Here is a 20,872-nt window from a genome sequence, read left to right on the forward strand (position 1 = left end):
GACACAAGGACATTCCCCGCCCCCCAAATGCCATCACTCTACTAAACAACTAATTCCCACAACACTGTTAACTTATTTACTAAGACTGTATTACTATTATTCCTCTACTACTAGATTATAATAACACTTCCTAGTGCCTATGTCTTCCCACTGATGACTATAACCGTGTTGCTTGTAACTTTACAATTTATATTGTTTTATTTGTTTCCTATTATGATTTGATTGCTTATTAGTAACCTATGACTATCACTAAGTGTTGTATCTTATGATTCTTGATGAATGCATTTTTTCCCTTTATGTACACTGAGAGCATATGCACCGAAGACAAATTCCTTGTGTGTCCAGTCACACTTGGCCAATAAAGAATTCTATTCTGTTCTGTTCTGTTCTACTCTACTCTACTCTACTTAAACAATTGCGACCAATTTAGCTAACATTGAAGATGCTCTAGAATATTTAAATATTCAGACCCTCTAGAATATTCAAATAATTTTGCTAAGGTGAAGTTGGGGCAAAAGAATGTTTCATGACATGTTTGAACAAACTGCTCTAATACTTCAAAGGGAGTGGCAAGGCATTAGCTGGCATGAAAACTGAAGAGAGCAAACTTATTACAGGACTGCCTTTTATACATAATACTAGATTGCTATCTAAGAGTTGCTTAAAAGATGTGCATGTTTGTGTTCAGCATTGGAATATTCTCACCTAAAAACATCCATGTGTTTTCTTTTTGTAAAAATCTGCATGCTCTTTTCAGTGGAATTATGTTCTGTAACACCATTCTGAGGACCTTATCCTAGGACACTTAAAACATATAGCCCTGATGACTTTTTCATTTTTCTTGAAAAGAGCCCCAAAGGTAAGGAATTACTATTATGATCTGGGAGAGGGAGAGGAACCTTTTATCTACATATCCTCTGTTAAATAACAATCCACTTGATCTGATGGTGCAGTGTGCCTTGGGCAGGAAAAACCTGTTGTAGTTGTTAATGGGAATTAGATCTCTACACACTGATTACATTTGGATATAATCTATGAGTTAAAATTTCAGCAAAGACCCCACAATTCCTCCTATGCACCTCTGTAGATTTTATTTTCCAGCATAGCTGTTGGCAAGAGACAAGAAACATTCACTTCCACTTCTATTTTGGATTGGCTGCAGTTTACTGGGTCTTCTGAACATTAAATTTGGATTAAGCTGAATTGTTGAGACTAATCTTAACTATGCTTAATGAAAACAAACCTCAAGAACTATGTTTTAAAATGAAGATTTATTACATCTGTCTGAGTTTGGATGACCCAGCCAGCTGTGGTTAATTGTAAAGGGAAGTAAAAAATTCAAATTTTGTGTTTAGGCCAGAAAAGGTGGGGAAGTGGATGCTTTTCAAGGAGGCTAATCTTGGTCTTCTGATGCTAATTTGTGTTTCTCTGTTATAGTCTAACAAGTCAGTGAAGAATCCACTTTGGACAAAATGTTTGGACAGAAAGATTGCTGATTTCACTTGCATCAAAATCCAGGATTTATTCAACCACAATAATAGCATTTAGCAGGCAGTGTTTTTTTTAAAAAAAATTTAAGCTTTTTAATGACCACAAAATGCTGAGTCAGTCTGAAAATGAAAAATAATCAGATTTGTTTCTCCATGTTCTAATTTTCATTCCCCCGCTTTCCTTAGGCAAGGTGTTGTTCTTTTTAGAGAAAGCTGCAACATCTCAGGTTCAATTCACCCTAAACACATTTAGAATAGAATCCATAATCATATAGTCTGGTCTTGCTCTACTTCTTAGTCTCTTTACCAAAACTTCTTGGCAGTGAGAAAGAAACTTTTGTAAAACAGCTTCATCCTGCTGGAGCATGTTACAGCTGTTGGAAACTTTTTTACTTTGCCTGTTCAGCCTGAAGGAGGGAGGGAGGGAGAGAGAGAGAGAGAGAGAGAGAGAGAGAGAGAGAGAGAGAGAGAGAGAGAGAACAAAATAGGGAGTGGCATCAGAGTTCAGGTGAATTAATACAGTTCAGTCTTTTGCTTCAAACTGTCACCACTAACACCAGACTTTTTCAGTTGTCCTTTTTACATCTTTTTTTTTCTCAGTTCAGGAAATAGAGTTGCTTCATAAGAAGGTAAGTGATGAATATCTTTTAAACCCATTTGTAGATGTCTAAGCATTTGTCTAGGATTCTTTATAAAGAGTCCAGTGGAGTTGAAAATAAAAAAGGGGGACACTGCAGGAGAAATTGAAGGATTTCCCCATTTTGTATAACTTTGTATGGACAAGAGATTTCAGAGTGAACAGTTGGTGGAACGTTTCTATAGTTCTCTTGCTTGTAGCTTAGATTATTGATCTAACCTGTATGAGGTACAATAATTCATTTTTTAGCAAGTTGATCTGAAAATCACACCTTACAATGTGGAACAAGAATGACAAGCTTTCTTATTTCATTGATTGACTGAGTGGTGAATAACCTTAGTCTATTGAATGATAGTCAAGATTTTTCTTGTGCAATTGTCCTTTTCATTTATAGAATTTAAGGGTGGGTTTGTTTGTTTGTTTTAAAAAATAGTGTCTTCTGTTTGTGATCCTCCTGTGCTTCCACACTACTTTCTCTTTCTGTCTCTCTCTCTCTTCCTTCCATTTCTTTCTCCAATTTTCCCAAGGTCAGACAAATCGCTTAAGGTAAACTAGCTACCTAGTGCCTTCTCCCTGGTTGTATTAGGAGCTGTCCATTGGAATCACCCTAAGCCTATGAGATTGCTAGTAGAAACTTGAATAAAGGTGAGGTTTTTCATAGGGGTGTGGGCCTTTTGACTCAGCTTCTTTTACGTTATTCATCAAATAACAAATGCCATTCAGACTTAAGAGGATATTAAGGCCGATTTTTATTTCAGCAGGCCAGGGTTATTGTCTGTTCTTGTATTTCTATATACAGAAGGTTACAATTATGTGATGATTGTTTCTGGCTCATCAGATATCAGGTATGAGAGTGGGAACGGATGAGTCTAAAGTTAGTGTTGGGAGGGCTTTGCATTTGTTCTGCATTTTCCTTCCTTCTCTTTCTGCATGAAAAGAAACTCAGTTGGAGTCTAAGGAGGAAAGTACGGACCCATTAACTTTTTCTACCCTGTATTTTTTTTAATCCTGAGGAGGAATACCAACTTTTATGATCTTATCCAAAAATAGAATCTTATAATAAAAATGAAGCCTCTCACTTTCTTTGGTTCAAAGCTGATGGTAAAGCCACAGGCCTCCCTTTCTTTTTTATGGGTTGGCTTCTATTCATGCCATTTCTAAAACAGCGAATAAGGTTTTGGACTAGGAGACACAGATTCAAGTCCACTCTTAGACACCAACTTTACTTCAACTAGTTCACCAGTTTGTTATTACGGAAATAAAATTAAAAGAGATGCTTATGGAAGCTGCTCTGGATTCTTGGAGGAATGATGCATATAAGCCCTGCAAGGTAGTTGAGGCAAAAAGAACCCGTCCTTCAAGGCTATTAAGTATGAATTCTATATCAGAATATAACTTGTACAAACTTAATTATTAACACGGCCAAAACATTTTACTGACTCAGGCAAGGGACCAAATGGCAACCCATCTTCTTAAACCAATTTTGCTTTGATAAAACTGGTGTTAGGACAGTGACAGAACTCTACTTCATTGGTAAAAGGTATAAGAATTTTGAAAGCCTGGTATAATTTGTCTCATCCCACTTCATACTTAAGAAAACCAAGGTGAGGCATTCTTGAGTTTCCTTCTCATTCCCTCTTCTCTTTCAAGGTAAGCAGTTTATATAACTGCTTTTACACTCACACTTCCACAAGCAGGCAGAGCATTCCTTATTGCTGTTTCCCTTCAAGAGCCCCTTTGTCAACTTCCAACATTTGCTATTTATTTATTTTAATTTTATTTTATTTATTTTATTTTGTCAAGCGATTATAAGATAACAGGTATAAGTATAAACATAGTTATGAATACATAAAATGGATACAAATAAGAAAAAAAAAAAGAAACAATAGGAAGTGATAGCTCCTTTCTCTCCTTGACAGTAAAATCACCCCCTCGCTTCTAAATCTTTCCCCTAAAAACAATTTAGTTAAGATGCTGCATGAGGCCAAGGTACTAGGAGAATTATTACATGTTTTTCAACATTTCAGCACCCGAAAAGTAGCCAGTGAGCCTGAGCCAATGTCAGCCTATATGTCTCTTGTAATTTTTAGCTGATGAAGATGAAATTATTTTTATTAATTTATTTTTAAGAATCTGGAAAAGATCCAACTCAGTTGTGCCTTATGCTGCTAATGGGATCGTTGTTAAGGCATGCCATAGTTTGAAGAAACATGATGCAACAATGGTCCTATCTTGCTCAAGTCAAGAAATGTGGATTGGGTCAAAACTTCATGGGAGATCCCTGTGAATTCCAAGGCTGCAATTCCTTCTGCTTTGTCATGGAAAAAAGGCAGACTATAAGTATACTAAATGATTGTAATATAAAGTTTAGTACCCCCATTATCTTCATGATGTGTAGAAACTATTCCAGCACCTTTTTTACTTGTGTTGATGGGATAATATGGAAAGCTGTAGCTTTCTCTAGAGAACCTCATGCTCTGGCTATTTCTCCGTTCTATGCAAAAGCTGAGTATATATACATGCATAGCAGAGGTGGTATTCATCAGGTTCTGACCAGTTCTGAAGAACCAGTAGTGGAAATTTTGAGTAGTTCGGAAAACCGGCAAATACCACCTCTGACTGGAGATTTTACAGTACCCCTCCCCTGCCACGCCCATCAAGCCATGCCCACAGAACCAGTAGTAAAAAAAATTTAATCCCACCACTGATGCATGGAAAACAAAGGTATATTTTTCATATGAGTGAGTATATTTTATATTATCCTGGAAGCTTGAGATTAAACAATACTTCTGCGGAGTACACTCAGCAAAATTAAAATGAATACATACTTGATAATGCTTTACTGCATGGCTTGTGAACTAGCACAATTATTGATCATACAAGGTTGCCCATCTAGGGTTTAATAGATCCTATGTTGGTACTTTTCTGGGATTGCAAAGACAGACGGTTTGTCAAAGTTCTTGGCAAACCACAATCTATAGTTACTGAGCTGTCTGTTCAGATTGGTGAATCATTAAATTATGGAGATTTCTCCCCTTCCTTACATAAGATAGGAGCATAAAATATTTGTCTCCTCTATTTGATGTTGTGAGCAGAGCACTGAGAAATTTTTTGGGGACATGTAGAGGACTGGCACAACTTTCTGACTCCTAAAAACTTGGGAGATAACTCTTGGCTTCTGCTAGAGTAAATTAAATTTGTAAAATACTTTAGGAAGAGCCAAAAATGATTTTTGGGTGGAAAAATGGCTATATGTCAGTATATTCCTTAGTTATTCTTAGAATTCTTTAATTCCATATGTGGCTGTTGTACAAGACTATAGCTAGTAGTACTGGACATTCTCTTTAAACCAACCAAGAAAACAAAAATGTAAAGATCTCTCAAGCTTCAAATCATTGGTGCATAAAAATAAATTTAACTGAAATTTAAACGAAACTTCTGGAGAAGAGGAAGATTAATAAGCAGAAAGGGTCATCCCGGGCATTTCAGTAAAATGTGGGTGTGTTTCAAACTAGCTGTACTTCAAAGATGCTACTATCCCTTGAGCAATTGTTTAGAGGTGCTGACTTAAGCGTAATTCTCCATACAAATTCCTTAACTAGTATGTCAGTTATGCACTGGCTCCACCTCACTGAGGTTTTCCAGTGACTAATAGCTTCATATTCTTCTTTTTGAATAATTCTTCATTGGAAAGTTGATACTAAATATGGCCTCTAGGTCTATTGCTGAGTCTTCTTACACTGCCGCTTGTTTCCTAGGGAAGTTTTCAACAAGGGAAATTACCATAGATGGAGATATATCTGCAATAAGCCAAGATTTATGCATATAAATATTGGCATGTTTTGCTTTTTTTCAGTTGCTGCTGATTTTTCATTGCCTTCTTCTACATAGTATATTACTTTTCATGCTATCTTAATCGCATAAGAAGGAATAATACTTATGGGAGTGCACAGAACAAGAATGTGTTAGCATATTTCCTTCAGTTGTTACTGAGTTCAGTTGCCCGTTGACATATCTCATCTTTGCATGTTCAGAAAATTGTTAAGATTTCCTTTTTGGAGAACTTTTTCCAAGGTGTAAGTAGACTGTGCACAGGTGCACAAAACTCTGCAATAATTCCTGTATTTTGCCTGAGACAAAACATGCATTGTGTGAAGACTTATTACAAGAAGGAAATGTTCTAGTCCAGTGTCTTCATAAGTGTTCATTTGACCTTCGAGTTATACTTGGGAACATTATACCTGGGAAAGTTTTCAAATAATTTTGTTTTAACATTGATATGGATAGGCCCACATGAGGATTTTGCCACCTCAGTCAAGACAACGATTGTTACATCCAAAGCAAAATAAAATAAAATAAAATAATAAAAGAACATTAGTTAATTGCTTGTTTAGACACACAACTTAAGCACTCTGTGTTCTCTAAAAAAATAAAACATGAGTTAAGAAAGAATTCTGAGGTGGCACTTAATGGAGATGACCTGATTCTTCTTTGTCTTATAGTAGCAGGTACTGAGCAAATGGGTGTAGTAGTGTATAAATAGAGAATTAAGGTTTCTCGGAATCTCCTTCTGGTAGGATGTAATAGGCTAGGTGCTAGGTTTTGCCTATTCTTGTGACATTTCCACCTCTAAGTAAGTCTCCTTTCTGCTATATTTATAAAACTTATTTCAATAATCACTCCCAGGTCAAATTGCTGCTCTCAGGAATGCTCATACCACCCACAGAACAGCAACTCCCAACAATAATTCTTTCACATTTTATGAATTCAACAGTTGTAGATTCTATGAAAAAAACTGTGTGTGTGTGTGTGTGTGTGTGTGTGTGTGTAATTGTTGTGGTTCACCAGCAGCAGGTGCAGATGGCTGACGTCTCTGAGAGTGAGGTTTCAGATGAGGGGCCTGCATGTGAGGCAGGGATGGGGCCAGGACCATCAGGGAGTGGAATGCTGCTTTCGGAGATGGTGGAGGCTGGCAGCAGTAATGAAGAGGTTCCCAAGGAGCCTGTGCCCAGTACGCGTGCACGCAGAGCTGCTCGAAGGAAAGAGCAGCTGCAGCATCACAGGTGACTTGCGAGTAAGGTAATGGCCCCTCCCTCAAGAGATAAAAGCCAGCTGAGAAACCGGAGTTCTTTGCAGGAAGCAAAGAAGTTTTTACATTCAAGCCTTGTGGATGTTCAGAATATCTTGATTGGTGTTTGGAGACTCTTTGTGTTTGAAATCTTTCTTAGTAACTTTATCTAGTGTTCTTGGCAGCCATGCATCACCTTGCCAAGGCTCATTCTTATCAGAGATAATTAATTTGAAACAGCCTTTTAACCGTGAAGGAACAGAATTCATAAAGAATCATTAAAAGGTTTTTCTGTTACCTCTGCTTCAATTTGTTTTCTTGGAACAAGGTTTGGGTCAGAACAGTAATGTATACATGTATATTTATGGCTGCAAGCTAAGAACATATTATATGTATCAGTTGGATGTCTGGTGTTGTATTATGATTGTAATAGTGAAGTTTTTATCGCTAATTAGTGGATCTAATGTGAAAAGGCAAAATATCCCCAAATATTTAAACTTCTTAGGAAGAAAGTTTTAAATTTTGCTGAGGTAAGGGAAAGTAGTGAACATATATCTGATAGCCCTAGTTTGAAACTTTGTTAGATCTGCTTTAGCTTTCAGAACTGTAAGAAGAGAAATTTTGCCAGTTGTGTGTATTCTTCTGCTGTAATGTTGTGATGAGATAATTCAAGAGGTTGGTTCAAAGCTTTTTGACCCAAGACAACTTGAGAGCAGATTGCACCCGCCTTTCTGTACATACCAGATGTAGATAATTTTGAATGCTGTGATTGTTACTTCAGGTTAAACATCTCTTAACTTGTACTGCAAGGTTGCAGTGCCATTCAGTGTTTATTGGCATGCGGGATGTGAGAAAGTAGCAATTATTCATACACACAAGATTGTTTGACTGATCAATTATTTTGCCCTTTTGATTTCAGAATCGTAACTATGGATGCTATACAAGCTGCAAATACAGCTTTTTCAGTCGATCTATTCAAAAAACTCTGTGAACTGGACAAAAATGCTAATTTTATTTTTACTCCACTTTCCATGTCAACTTCTCTTGCTCTAGCATATAAAGCAGCTAATGGTGACACAGCAACCCAGATAAAACAGGTAGGATGTTTATTTTTAACATAACTCTTGCTTATTGTATATGAAGTCTATTTTCCCTTTGCCATATAGATGATGATTGACCCTTCTATAAATTCAAGTAATTATATTTTTCCATTAAATAATATGGGTAAAAAAATCCTGGCTTGGTTTAACAGCAAAGGTTCTCAAATCTAAGGTAGATAATAAACAGTAAACCTTAAAATGAAACAAAGACAGACAACATTGCCATATATTTGGCATTGAAAAAGGAGATTTACAGAACCTGAAAGTGTCTTAAATATTTCCAATTGTTTATAATTTCTTCTTGTTCTCGCTTCCTCTTAGTGTTGCTGCTTAATAGGGCTGCATTTGCACAATGACATAACAATGTATGGGTTGACATTGTGTGGTTTTGGACCATGTAAAATGATACATTTAGAAGTAGTTACACTTTTTAAAAGAGTGGAATATGGAAATGAAATTGTGGATTTCTTATATGCATTTTCTTGATTTAAGGAAGGCAGGAAGGAAACATTCTGGTGTTGCTTACAGAAACTGCCTCTCCATTAACCTTATTACATTCTTGGCAGGACTAGACTTCCTGCCTCAGGAACTTCTCTGGAGTTTCCCTCCCCTCCTTTGCTGGTACTTTGCTTGTGTGGGTGACCATTTAAAGTTACAATGGCACTGAAAAAAGTGACTTATGACCATTTTTCACACTTATGACTGTTGCAGCATCCCCAGTCACGAGGGCCAGGCGAGGAGATGCATGCCTCGATGTGAGTGATATTGAGTTGGCCATGCCCAGCCAGTCACATGACCACCAAGCCATGCCCACCAACTAAGCCACGCCCACAGAACCGGTTGTTAAAAAATTGAATCCCACCTGCGTAGGACCCTAACATTAAATGTTGTTGGATTAATCTATTATAGAATAACATAATAACAGAGTTGGAAGGGACCTTGGGGGTCTTTAGTCCAACCCCTGCTCAAGCAGGAAATCCATACCATTGCAGACAAATGGTTGTCCAATCTCTTCTTAAAAAGCTCCAGTGTTGGAGCACCCACCACTTCTGGAGGTAAGTTGTTCCACTGGCTTATTGTTCAAACAATTAACAATTAATTGTATAATTATTAATTAAAGCCATCAAAATTGCAATCTGGATTCCCACAGCTGAAACCTATAGTATTTAATAGGTATTAGCTATTACTAATCTCTGCATACGGCAGTGAAGGTGAAGTAAATTTATCGAGGCAAACTGAACTGTCTGTACATTGATGGAGCTGAATTAATTCAAAGTAATTGAAAATCTGCTATATTGTTGGCCACCACTATACCTCATGTTATAAGAGGTGAAGCCCATACAGGAGGGAAAAATTATTAGTGTCTATTTGTGAGTAATCGTTGCTGGTGAAGGCTTCACTCTTCATGTCCCACTTACATGCTTCTCAGTGGCCTCTCCTTGGCTGCAGGAAAAATAAGCTGGACAAAATATCAGATAGAAAAGAATTCTTATGTTTCATTTTGATTGTGTTGAAAATGCTACTGATTGTGCAGAAATCTTTACTGAAATCAATATTTAAACTGGTATTTGTTTTTTAACAGGGGCTCCATCTAGAAGATGTCAAAGATATTCCATTTGGATTCCAGACAATTACCTCTGATGCTTCCAAACTTAGCGCATTTTATTCATTAAAAATGGTTAAGCGGCTTTATGTAGAAAAATCCCTTAACCCTAATGTGGTAAGTTGGGAAGAAATAATAATAATTTCTATCTGGCCCAGCAGGTTGACAGTTATCATCTAAATCCCGTAATTAATAACATTATGCTCATGGTTGCTTTAATAAATGAAATTTTAAAAAAATGTATAGGTATTCTCAATTTATGACTGTAATGGAAACAGCCCATTATTGGCGTAAGCTGTGATGGTCGCAAGAAGGATGATCCCATGACTGATCTGATTTTATGACTTTTTTCCCCAGTGGTTAAGTGAACCATCATGGTCATTAAGTGAATCTGCAATTGTTAAATGATCACCATGGTTGTTAAACGATCACATTTTCCACTATAGAACGTTTATACTGAAAACTATAAGTAAAGTAAGCAACCTTCCCAAGGGGCCGATAATAACCGGAGAGTTCCAACCATGGAAGTTGCTGTTGCTGACAGCAAAAATGATGTATGAAATCGCAACCCAAATTAGAATCTCTACAACAGGGATGTCTAACTTTGGCAATTTTAAGACTTGTGGACTTCAATTCCCAGAATTCCCCAGCCAGAATTCAGAGAGTAGTCTACAAGTCTTAAAAGTTGCTATAAGGATGGACGCTCCTGCTTTGCAAGATTATAGCTTCTGTTTTTAATGATAGCTTCTGTTTTCTAATGAGAATCATTAAGATTCAGTTGTCATGCAAAGGGTTGTATCATGTAATGTTCTTCGGTTGACAGAAGATGTTATTAGAAGCTTTAGGCAGTAGAACAAAAACAGAGGTTTGGGTTGTTGGTTTTTTTTGGCAGTTTGATCTTCCATTGAATTCCCTATCTACCACATTCCAAAGAAAAGACTCACTAAAGAATTATTGGGAGAATCCAGGGGCTCTGAGAGTCTGAAAAATTGATTTTCTCTCTTTTCTGCGGCCAGAGGTCTGCAAAGAAATTTCTCTTGAGGAAGATGAGTTGGAAACAGACCTGTAGTTTTTAATTTCTTGTTTAATGAATGTTAACTTACACATTTTTTCTTTTATCTTCATTTTTATATGCTAACTGAAGAATGTTTATTTTACTATTACTTATAATGTTTAATGTATAATTTGGAATTAAAATGATTTATTCAGCTTTGTGAGCCGTGGTGGTCCAGTGGTTAGAGTGCAGTACTGCAGGCTACTTCTGCCGACTGCCGACTGCCTGCAATTTGGCAGTTCAAATCTCACTAGGCTCAAGGTTGACTCATCCTTCCATCCTTCCGAGGTGGGTAAAATGAGGACCCAAATTGTTGAGGGCAATAGGCTGACTCTGTAAACCACTTGGAAAGGGCTGGAAAGCACTGTGAAGTGGTATATAGGTCTAAGTGCTATTGCTATTTAAAATAGAGAGCTGCTGCCCTGGGTTGCATATGATAATGTTGTACATTGGATTAAAAAAAGAACATTCCAGTTTTTTAAAACTTTGCTGCTTTAATATTACTTGATCATGGAAAACCCTAGCCCATTGAAGTTAATTATGGTATAACCTATGTGTTATAGGGAAAGCTATTTAAATTTAAATTTCATTTAATTCATTATGAAAGCAGTTGATGGAGATTTGTAAAGGCGACCTTTGCTGTGAAATGCACAAGAGCAAGAATCACCAATATTTGGACCGCTTGACATATTTGACTATGGCTCATGGAATTATAAAAGCATCATAATCATATGTTATGAATTGTGCAGGTTTGGCTTAGAGATTGCCAGCTGGCCCCAAAACTGCCTAGTGGGCCTGATGGTTTCCAGTCTACTTGTGCTAGTGCATGCGGCCCTCATGAGCTCCATTTTCATCAGCAGAGGGCTGCAGGAGGCCGTCACAGCCGAAAACGGAGCCTCGATGAGTGACATTGAGCTGGCCACACCCCCCCAGTCCCCCGAGATCAAACATAACCCTGATGTAGCCCTCAATGAAATTGAGTTTGACACCCCTGTGCTTGTGTATGTGGAATCCAAGCCAAAGCCCCCACCCAGTTGTCTTTCAAGTTTAAAATTGCCACATGCATGTGTGTCACAGTTTTGTCCTTGGCATCAACACCCTTGCTCTTCACTTTCATGTTACCAGTGGGGAAACTTAAGTCTTAACCTGGAGCCTTCTCTCTTTCAGGAATTCATCAGTTCTGTCAAAAGGCCCTTCCCATCAGAATTTGAAGTTGTAGATTTTAAAGAAAAGCCAGAAGACACCAGGCTGCAGATCAACAAATCTGTTTCTGACCTTACTGATGGCAAGTGCATTGTTTATCAAAGAAATCTCTTTTAAGTCATGAATTGGGATGTCGTTGAATTGGGAATTATCCCTTCAGACCAAGAGTTTATCATACTACATGTTTGTTTATTTATGGCTACTGTGCTAATAATATTACAGTACCACTACAACGATGCTAATAAGTTTGAATGTATTTCTGTTTTAAAATGGAAGTTGGTACAGGTAATCCTTGACTTACAACAGTCATTTAGTGACTGAAGTTACAACGGCATTAAAAAAGTGACTTATGACCATTTTTTACACTTTTTTTTTGGTAAAAGTTTTATTTGGATTTTCACAAAACATAACACAAATAAAATATCTTTTTTGAGAGCAGCATGATTCCAGGTTATCACATCTCCATACAGACATAATCTCAATTACATATTCATCTTTATATTCTATTTCATATATTATCACTATTTTATCATTTTCTCAATAATTTTTCCTTTCCCTTACTTTCCTCAACCTTATTTCTGATTATCTCATTCCTTTCTAATTCAATTACATATCTTTTTCTATATCTTTCTAGTCATTATATTTGTACTTTTGTCTGTCCTGCTTACAATTTCATATTTTTTTTTCCATCATCGTCCCGAAAGGGAAAGGAAAAAAACCAATTCCCTCCCCTTCCAGGCATTAAAAAGAAAGATTTCCCCTGTGATTACCTTGTGAATTTTTCACACTTTTGACCATTGGATGCTTGACAACTGGTTTATGATGGTTGCACTGTCCTGGGGGGGGGGTGTCATGTGATTATTTTTTGTGACTTTCTGGCAAGCAAATTCAATGGGGAAGCCAGATTCACTTAACAACCATGCTCCTGATTTAACAACTGCTGTGATTCCTTTAACAAATGTTGCAAGGTAAGTCATAAAGTGGGGCAAAAGTCATTTAACCAACTTCTCACTTAGCAACATAAATTCTGAGCTCAAAGGTGATCATAAGTTGAGGACTATCTGTAATCCCTGGAGAGGTTCGACTTCTTTAAAAATTACTTTTCATAAATGAACTACTGTATCAGCAATGTGAAACAGTGGTGGGAGGGATTCAATTTTTTTTACTACCGATTCTGTGGGTGTGGTTTGGTAGGTGTGGCCATGTGACTGGGTGGGTGTGGCTTTTTTTCTTTTTTGCAGCCACCCCCACCCATTTTCTGGCCCTTCTAGGCCTCAGAGGAGCCTCTGAGGGAGGCGTTTTTGCACCCATAAGACTCCTCTAAGGCTCAGGAAGAAAAAAAACAGAGCATGGGAGGGGCATACAGCATCCCTCCACACTCTGTTTTGAGAGCTTCCTGGCCTCAGAAGAGCCTGGGGGGGGGGCATTTTTGCTCCCATAAGGCTCCTTGGAGGCTTAAGAAGGCAAAAATGGAGGGGGGGCTGAGTCCCTCCCTCCATTTTTTGCCTTCCTGGGCCTCAGCAAGGGGAATCCCAGCACAGCTGATCGTATGTACAGCTGATTGTCGGGAGGAAAAAAAAAAGAAAGAAAGAAATACCTTAGGCGAATGTCAGGCAGGCGGGGTAAAGTGAGGATCAGGCGGGAGGGCGACCAGGTCGGAGGCATGGACAGCCAGAACTTACTACCAGTTCAGCGACCCATGCCAAATCCTTGCAACCGGTTCACCCGATCCAGTGCGAACCAGCTGAATAACACCACTGATATGAAAGCCTTTCAAGATTTTTTGGCACTATGTCTTACACTATTACTTTTGCATATAGTAATGCAAACAAATAGAAAAAAATGTCATACTTTTTTCCCCCAAAGGTATGGAAAAACAGTTCCAAAAATAGATTTTTTTCTCATTTCTCCCTAACCAAGGATTGAAAATCCCCAGTAATTGTTTTTTTTTCTGCCTATGACATTGCCTTCATCTCATTCTTGGCTATTTCTAAAGTCATCATTAACTGTTGTAGTTGTCTTTTTCCTCTTCTCCTGAAACATCCCCCCCAAAAGATATAATTCAGTAATAATTCATTGACCATTTGGTTGCTGATGCAATCAACAGTTGTGATCTGCCCAACTCATATTGGTCACTTCAGGCTTCCATAAGCCCTCCCCCTTCCTTTCAGGCATTGATTCTGTCTTTCATGGGGATTTTGGCTTGGGCTGTACAGAGGCATCTGGCTTTATAATGTCTGATAAGGGCACACCATAATACTCATTAGAGTACCTGTACCTGCTGGTTACCTGTAAAAATGACCTTGCATTTGAAAGACTAATATCTTGTGCTACATAGATCATTTAAACCCAAAAAGAAAGTTGTTTCAGCTGGGTATCACTAGTTCTGTCATGATTGGTTGTAGTACAGATTCCTGCTGTGTCTGCAAGCAAGGGGTTTCATTTAGCTAACTTTTTACTATTTTTTATTATTTTAATTTGGGAAAGCAAAGGACAGCACAACTGTTACTGACTCAGCAGAATGCTCAGAGAAGCATCTGTAATTCATTTGATGGTTTGTACAATATACCATAGATAGTTATATCACAACTGTCCTCCCCTGAGTACAGTAGCTTTGTAGCAGCTTCATTAGCTGTTTGGGTGTGACCAACTTGCAAATGAACATATAAAATTCCTTAAGCTAGTGACATTAACAATTAGGTAGGATTAAAACCATTTATCAAAACAATTTAACTAGAAATTAAGAATGTCTGAGGTATTCTTTACTGGAGAAAAGTTAGGAAGCAAGCCATAATGAGAGACTTCTAATGAGTGTCAGGTTTCCAGCACAATAACTTTTATGGAATCAATATGAAAAGTTTTTTGGCTTCTTTTTGCTTATTGTATTAAGGGGATGCGGTAGCTCAGAGGCTAAGACGCTGAGCTTGTCAATCAGAAAGTTTGGCAGTTTGGCGGTTCAAATCCCTAGCGCCGCGTAATGGAGTGAGCTCCCATTACTTGTCCCAGCTTCTGCCAACCTAGCAGTTTGAAAGCATGTAAAAATGCAAGTAGAAAAACAGGGACCACTTTGGTGGGAAGGTAACAGCGTTCCATGCACCTTCTCCATTTAGTCATGCCGGTCACATGACCATGGGGATGTCTTCAGACAGTACTGGCTCTTCGGCTTTGTAACAGAGATCAGCACCGCCTCATAGAGCCGGAAACGACTAGCATGTATGTGCGAGGGGAACCTTTACCTTTACCTTATTAAGGGGCTACTCAATCCCTCGTTTTTGGGGAGAAGACCCAGCTTTCATCTGCCATTTGTTTGGTAATGGCTAGAAATGACATCAAGTGTTTTCCTCTGGCTACATAGAAATTAGCTCTCATGCCTGCAACACATGATTTTAGATTTGCACAGAAAGCAAATCGAGGTTTCCACTATTCAGCTGTTGGCATTGTTGGGTCAGCTGGATGACAGAGATCCAATTTGTTTCTTACGTAGATTTAAAGCTGTGCCTAATGAGGTCATTGGCTCTTTTCAACCAGTATAAACTACCTTTAATGACACCCCTGTCTGAGATTGGGACTCTCTGATAGACATTATGTGTTGACAGAAGAGCAGATTGTATGAAAATGTTGGGTGGATTGTTTGTTTAACCAATGCTAAATAGGTTAATGTTTCATAGATTGGTATCCTTAGTTTTACTGAACTAAATTTCTTATCTTTTCTATGAAGGCTGGATGAAGAAAGTGCCATTCTAGTACAATTGAGCAGATAGGCAAATCATCCTTAAGGACCAAATCTTTTTGTTAAAGCAAAAATTGAGAGACTCCATAGTAGTATTGCTAAATAGCTAAATGCTTCTTCTAGAATCTAAACTCTTCTGGAGACACAGTATCTGGAATTGCCTTTTCCTAGAAACTTTGGCTGTTCTTGCCCTGTATGTGGGGTTGCACTTCTAACGAAGTATTCTTGCCCTTGTATCTGCAGGTAAAATGGAGAACATTTTGATTGAGGAGAGTGTCAATGGTGAGACCAAGATAATCTTGTTAAATGCAGCCTATTTTATAACAAACTGGATGAAGAAATTTCCTGAGGCACAAACCAAAGAATGCCCATTCAGAATAAGCAAGGTATAGAATGAAGCAACCTCAAACTTTTTAAACAAAAATTAAATGCTACAGAAAAGTTTTCAATTTCTTGCTGAATTTTAAAGTAGCCTCTACTTCAATTCACACAATCCTAAATCAGCTCTGATGAGTGATTTTAAAGTTAATGACACAAACTGCCAGTATGTCATAATGGTTCATTTACGGTCTATCTCTCTCAAAAAAAAACCATGTGTATGTCTAGAAATCACCAGAATGTTCCTTTTTGCAGTTAAAAGTTATGGGCCACAAGATGGTAAAAATAAAATTTGAGAACATTATGGATAGCAAAAAGAGTTTGGGGGGAATGTCAAATGGATTACATTGTTTTACATAGTTTGGCAACTCTTTGTCACATTTTGATTACTGGTTCTTCATAATCTTCTTGACTTCTGTTGTATATAGTAAATTTTGAATCTTGGTCAAGATTTCAAATGGGTTAAAATACTGTATATGATGATTCATCCTAGAATTCTTATTATCTATTCTTGCTATGAATCTATATTTCATATACCAGTTCTAGGTTAACAAATGTAACTAACACTGAATTTCACAAAATAAGATGCTGAGATTAATATTTTCAGATGCATGATTATAAAGAAGCAAATATAATGTTAATCACACAGAATGCATTTCTTAAAAATTATATTTTTTAAAAAAAATCTAGCCAAAGGACTGCATTTCTTCAAAATATTAACTTTTATTTTATAGTGTACATATTTGTATTCAACTTTGTGATAATTTAACAAAGTTTAACATTTGAGTTCTATTCTCAATTCATATTTTAATATATGAAGGTAAATAGACACATAGTCAGGAATTTTGACCACAACTGGTATGTAAATGAACTCTCAATTTATATTTTTCCCTTATTAGACGGAAACCAAACCTGTACAGATGATGAACTTGGAAGCTACATTATGCTTGGGCTACATAAATGATTTAAAAACCAAGATTCTGGAACTCCCATGTCATAATAAACATATAAGCATGCTTATCTTACTACCTAAAGATCTAGAGGATGATACAACTGGATTGGAACAGGTAGAAATAAATATTTGGATAAATTTCAAAGTATTCTTTGAAAAGCTGCATATCAATCACTCTCTTCCTTGAATGTTTCAAAAGTCTGATTAGAAAAGAGTGAAAAATAGATTTATTTCCTAATGTGTCTTGTAGCCATTTGTTTAGTTCATTGAATGTAGCAGGTCCATATTGTTTGGACCCTATATTAATAAAAAGAAATTGGACTGGATGATTCATTAGCTCAAATCACAACAGCTAGTAGCATTCCAGGTATTACAATTATATTAATTGTCTTCAGTCCTCAGGCAAAACATAATGCCACAGTAAATTAAAAAATCCACAACAGTTGCATGCATTAATGAACCCAAATTAACTTTGACTTAATGTTAAATAATCTCCATCTATGACCAGTGGTTTGCCAGCTGCTGGACACTGTGTATGACTGATCGGCAATAATACAATATAATACCATACCATGCAATACAATACTATTATGTTACCATACCATACCATACTATACCATACCATATCATACCATACCAAACACACAGTATCCCAGGGGTGTCAAACTTAATTTCATTGAGGACCTGGGAGGCTGGGGGGCATGACCAGAGTGAGCATGGTCAGCTCAATGTCACTCATTGAGGCTCCATTTTTGACCACGACGGCCCTCCTGGGCTCTGTTTTTGGCCGCGATGGCCTCCTGCAGCCCACTGCCAGTGAAAACGGAACTCGGAAGGACCATGCACGACATCCCCAAGTTGCGTTTTCACTAGCAGAGAGTTGCAGGAGTCATCGTGGCCCAGAATGGAGCTTGGGAGGGCTGTATGCGGCCCGAGCTCCCTTTTCCCTGGCAGAGGCACCGTAGGCCGGTCCTTTGCTGTTTCCAGCAAAGGTGGTGGATCCCATCCCTGGGCCTTGAATTTGACAGCCTTGCAGTATCTAATCAGAACTGATACTCTATTCACCTACTATTTTTTTTTACTTCTTTAGCTTGAGAAGGAGATCACCCCAGAGAAGCTGGTACAGTGGACCAATCCTAGTGTGATGGCAAATAGTAGAGTTAATGTGTTCCTCCCCAAATTTAAAGTGGAAAGTGAATATGACTTCAAACCCATTTTAGAAAGCCTTGGTATGACTCACATGTTTGATGAGAATGCATCAGATTTCTCTGAAATGTCAGAGTCAAAAGGCATTGTTCTTTCCAAGATCATTCACAAAGTGTCTCTGGAAGTAATTGAAGAAGGAGCAGAATCTCGAGACGTTCCTGGATACCGGATCCTACAGCACAAAGATGAATTTAATGCAAATCATCCTTTTCTTTTCTTCTTTAAGCACAACAAAAGTCGCAGTATTGTATTTGCTGGTAGATTCTGTTCTCCTTAAACAGAACTGCCTATAAAGAAACCTGTTATCAATATTTTCTGGGTATGAAATATTCAAAGGTAATCTACACAGTTTCTCTTGTTAATTGAGTTGAATAACTTCCTGTTCAAATGAATTTACAGAGGAGTGGCCATATCAGTTAGTTGTAGCAAAAATAAGTGTAAAGACACCTAAAAGACTAAAATAATTTATTATGGCATATCTTCTAGTGAACCATAGTTGAATTTATCAGCTAGATATTATACACCAAAGTTGGGAAGATGGTTTCTTGTTTACATATAAAATAAACCTGAGAACAAATTCAGCAAAATGTATCTTTGATAGGTAGCAATAAAACAATTTGCAAAGTTGTGATGTCTCCAGAATACTGCAGTTTGTTTTATGCTCATTGGCAATATTAACTTTATTGAACTGTCTAGCTAGGGAAGACCTCGTATGAGTTTCTTCAGATCTTAAAAAATCTTGAATTAGTTAAATCACTAATTTGTGACTGGAATATCAGAAGTTTTATATCTGTAGTGAGACATTAATCAATTAATGTAGATTTTTTTTCTTAAATATGTTTAACAGTAAAATGTGTTCTTGTTTTTTTAATTAATATTGGGAAGTTATTAACTTAGATTACCTTCATTTGTTCCAAATAAAGCATTGCAAAAACTACAGTATATTTTCTTATTGCTGAAGTTTAAAGTGAAAAACAACTGCACCTCCTGCATCATTTGAAATCTGACTTCATATATCAGTGATAATATGCTTTAATTAATGGAGTTACTTAATGCTGTTCTTTGTTATATGGGAAGTATGCACTATTTAACACCTGAACAAGAGAATGAGTTTCAGTTCAAGGTTTGGATTTGTTGATGTCCATTTACAATTTTATGTCTCTTCTATATTAAAGTTTTGAAATAGATGCTAAATCATATATTTCAAGAATGTGTTTGGCAAAGAAGATACCTATTCTTTGGGAGAGTGATTAAGAAATGTTAGCTAAATGTTGGAAAATGTCAGATATGCCAAATTTTACTGAACACACTTTTGAATGGCCTTTTTAAGCTTGACTGATGACAAGGCATGACATCAACAGTATGTGGTGGCCTACTATTTCTCCAGCCCTCCTTTAATATGTAAGTGGAGGGGGCAATCTGTGAATAGGGGCCCCATTACTGTACTAACACTGATTTACAGTGATCCATGGTGGTAGGTGTGCTATGGTGAGATGGAATTACCTCAGCCATATTTGTATGGTGGAAAATCAGACTTACATGATACTAGGCTCTGCCCTGAACACTAAACTAGACCTGGAGCTGGTGTAATGAATTCCCTTCCATTCACATGGATATGGGGGGGGAAAAAAACCCTGCAAGGCTTACCTGCTGTAAATTAGGACATGGAATGGAATCATGATAGCTGCACTCTATTATTTGACTAAATAATTGTATTTTCTGCCATATACTGTATATTTACGGGTTCTTGCTGTGATTGGTCCATGAATTGGAGATCTAGTTCAAATTAGGATACAGACATGGCAGGAGGCAGCTTGGCCTGAATTAAGTCAGGACTTTGTCAGGAAGTAGATCTACCTGTGCCAGTGAGAAGTGAAACTTAAGACCATGAAGACAGTGAAAAGTAAGCTCAGAGGCTTAATGAATAGGGATTAAGTTACTTCTTGGTACAGTATTGTGCACATTTGGATAGAATATACTTAAGCGTAAATAGGACTGTACTAACTCAATTAAATCTATGAAGAAAGAGGCGGTATGAAATGAAACAGAAACACTAATAATGAGCTGATAGGTCTTGTTTCAGGTGCTCTACCTGGTCAGTGTGCTGAACCTGGCAATGGCTCTTGTCCATGGCATTCCCTGTCTCTGAAATGCCCCACCCCAATGAAAGTATGACTTTCGGTAACAACTTGAGTTCTATGAGTGTCTAGATTGACTCCTACCTTTACCTACCCCAGCAAGCAGCCATGTTTTATTGTCCTTTGATGCCAAGTGGAGATGTTTTTATTCTCCAGTCATTTAACAAATAATATATGTTGATTATTAACACACTGGTTTCCTACTGCTTTTGGTGGAATTGCTTCAGTGTTTTAACTGAAATATTTTAAGTATTTTATATTTCAACCGCTTTGGAATTTCATGGGGTTTGAATCAATTATAAAACAAAAATGA

The 20,872-nt window shown here is 37.4% G+C and overlaps 1 protein-coding gene across 1 annotated transcript; it reads left to right on the plus strand.

The window, feature by feature from the left end:
- Nucleotides 1-1,689: 1,689 nt before the first annotated feature.
- SERPINB5 (serpin family B member 5) lies at nt 1,690-19,360 on the plus strand. The gene is made up of 7 exons (XM_087961204.1): nt 1,690-2,119; nt 8,115-8,292; nt 9,878-10,015; nt 12,120-12,237; nt 16,129-16,271; nt 17,163-17,330; nt 18,306-19,360. The coding sequence occupies exons 2-7, from the start codon at nt 8,125-8,127 to the stop codon at nt 18,696-18,698; spliced, it is 1,128 nt and encodes a 375-aa protein (XP_087817330.1). The 5' UTR covers nt 1,690-2,119; nt 8,115-8,124; the 3' UTR covers nt 18,699-19,360.
- The last annotated feature ends 1,512 nt before the right edge of the window (nt 19,361-20,872 follow it).

This window comes from Notechis scutatus, chromosome 3 (genome assembly GCF_049901735.1).
Source record: "Notechis scutatus isolate UNSWTSFEM ecotype Mainland chromosome 3, rNotScu1.2, whole genome shotgun sequence".
Classification (NCBI taxonomy): domain Eukaryota; kingdom Metazoa; phylum Chordata; class Lepidosauria; order Squamata; family Elapidae; genus Notechis; species Notechis scutatus.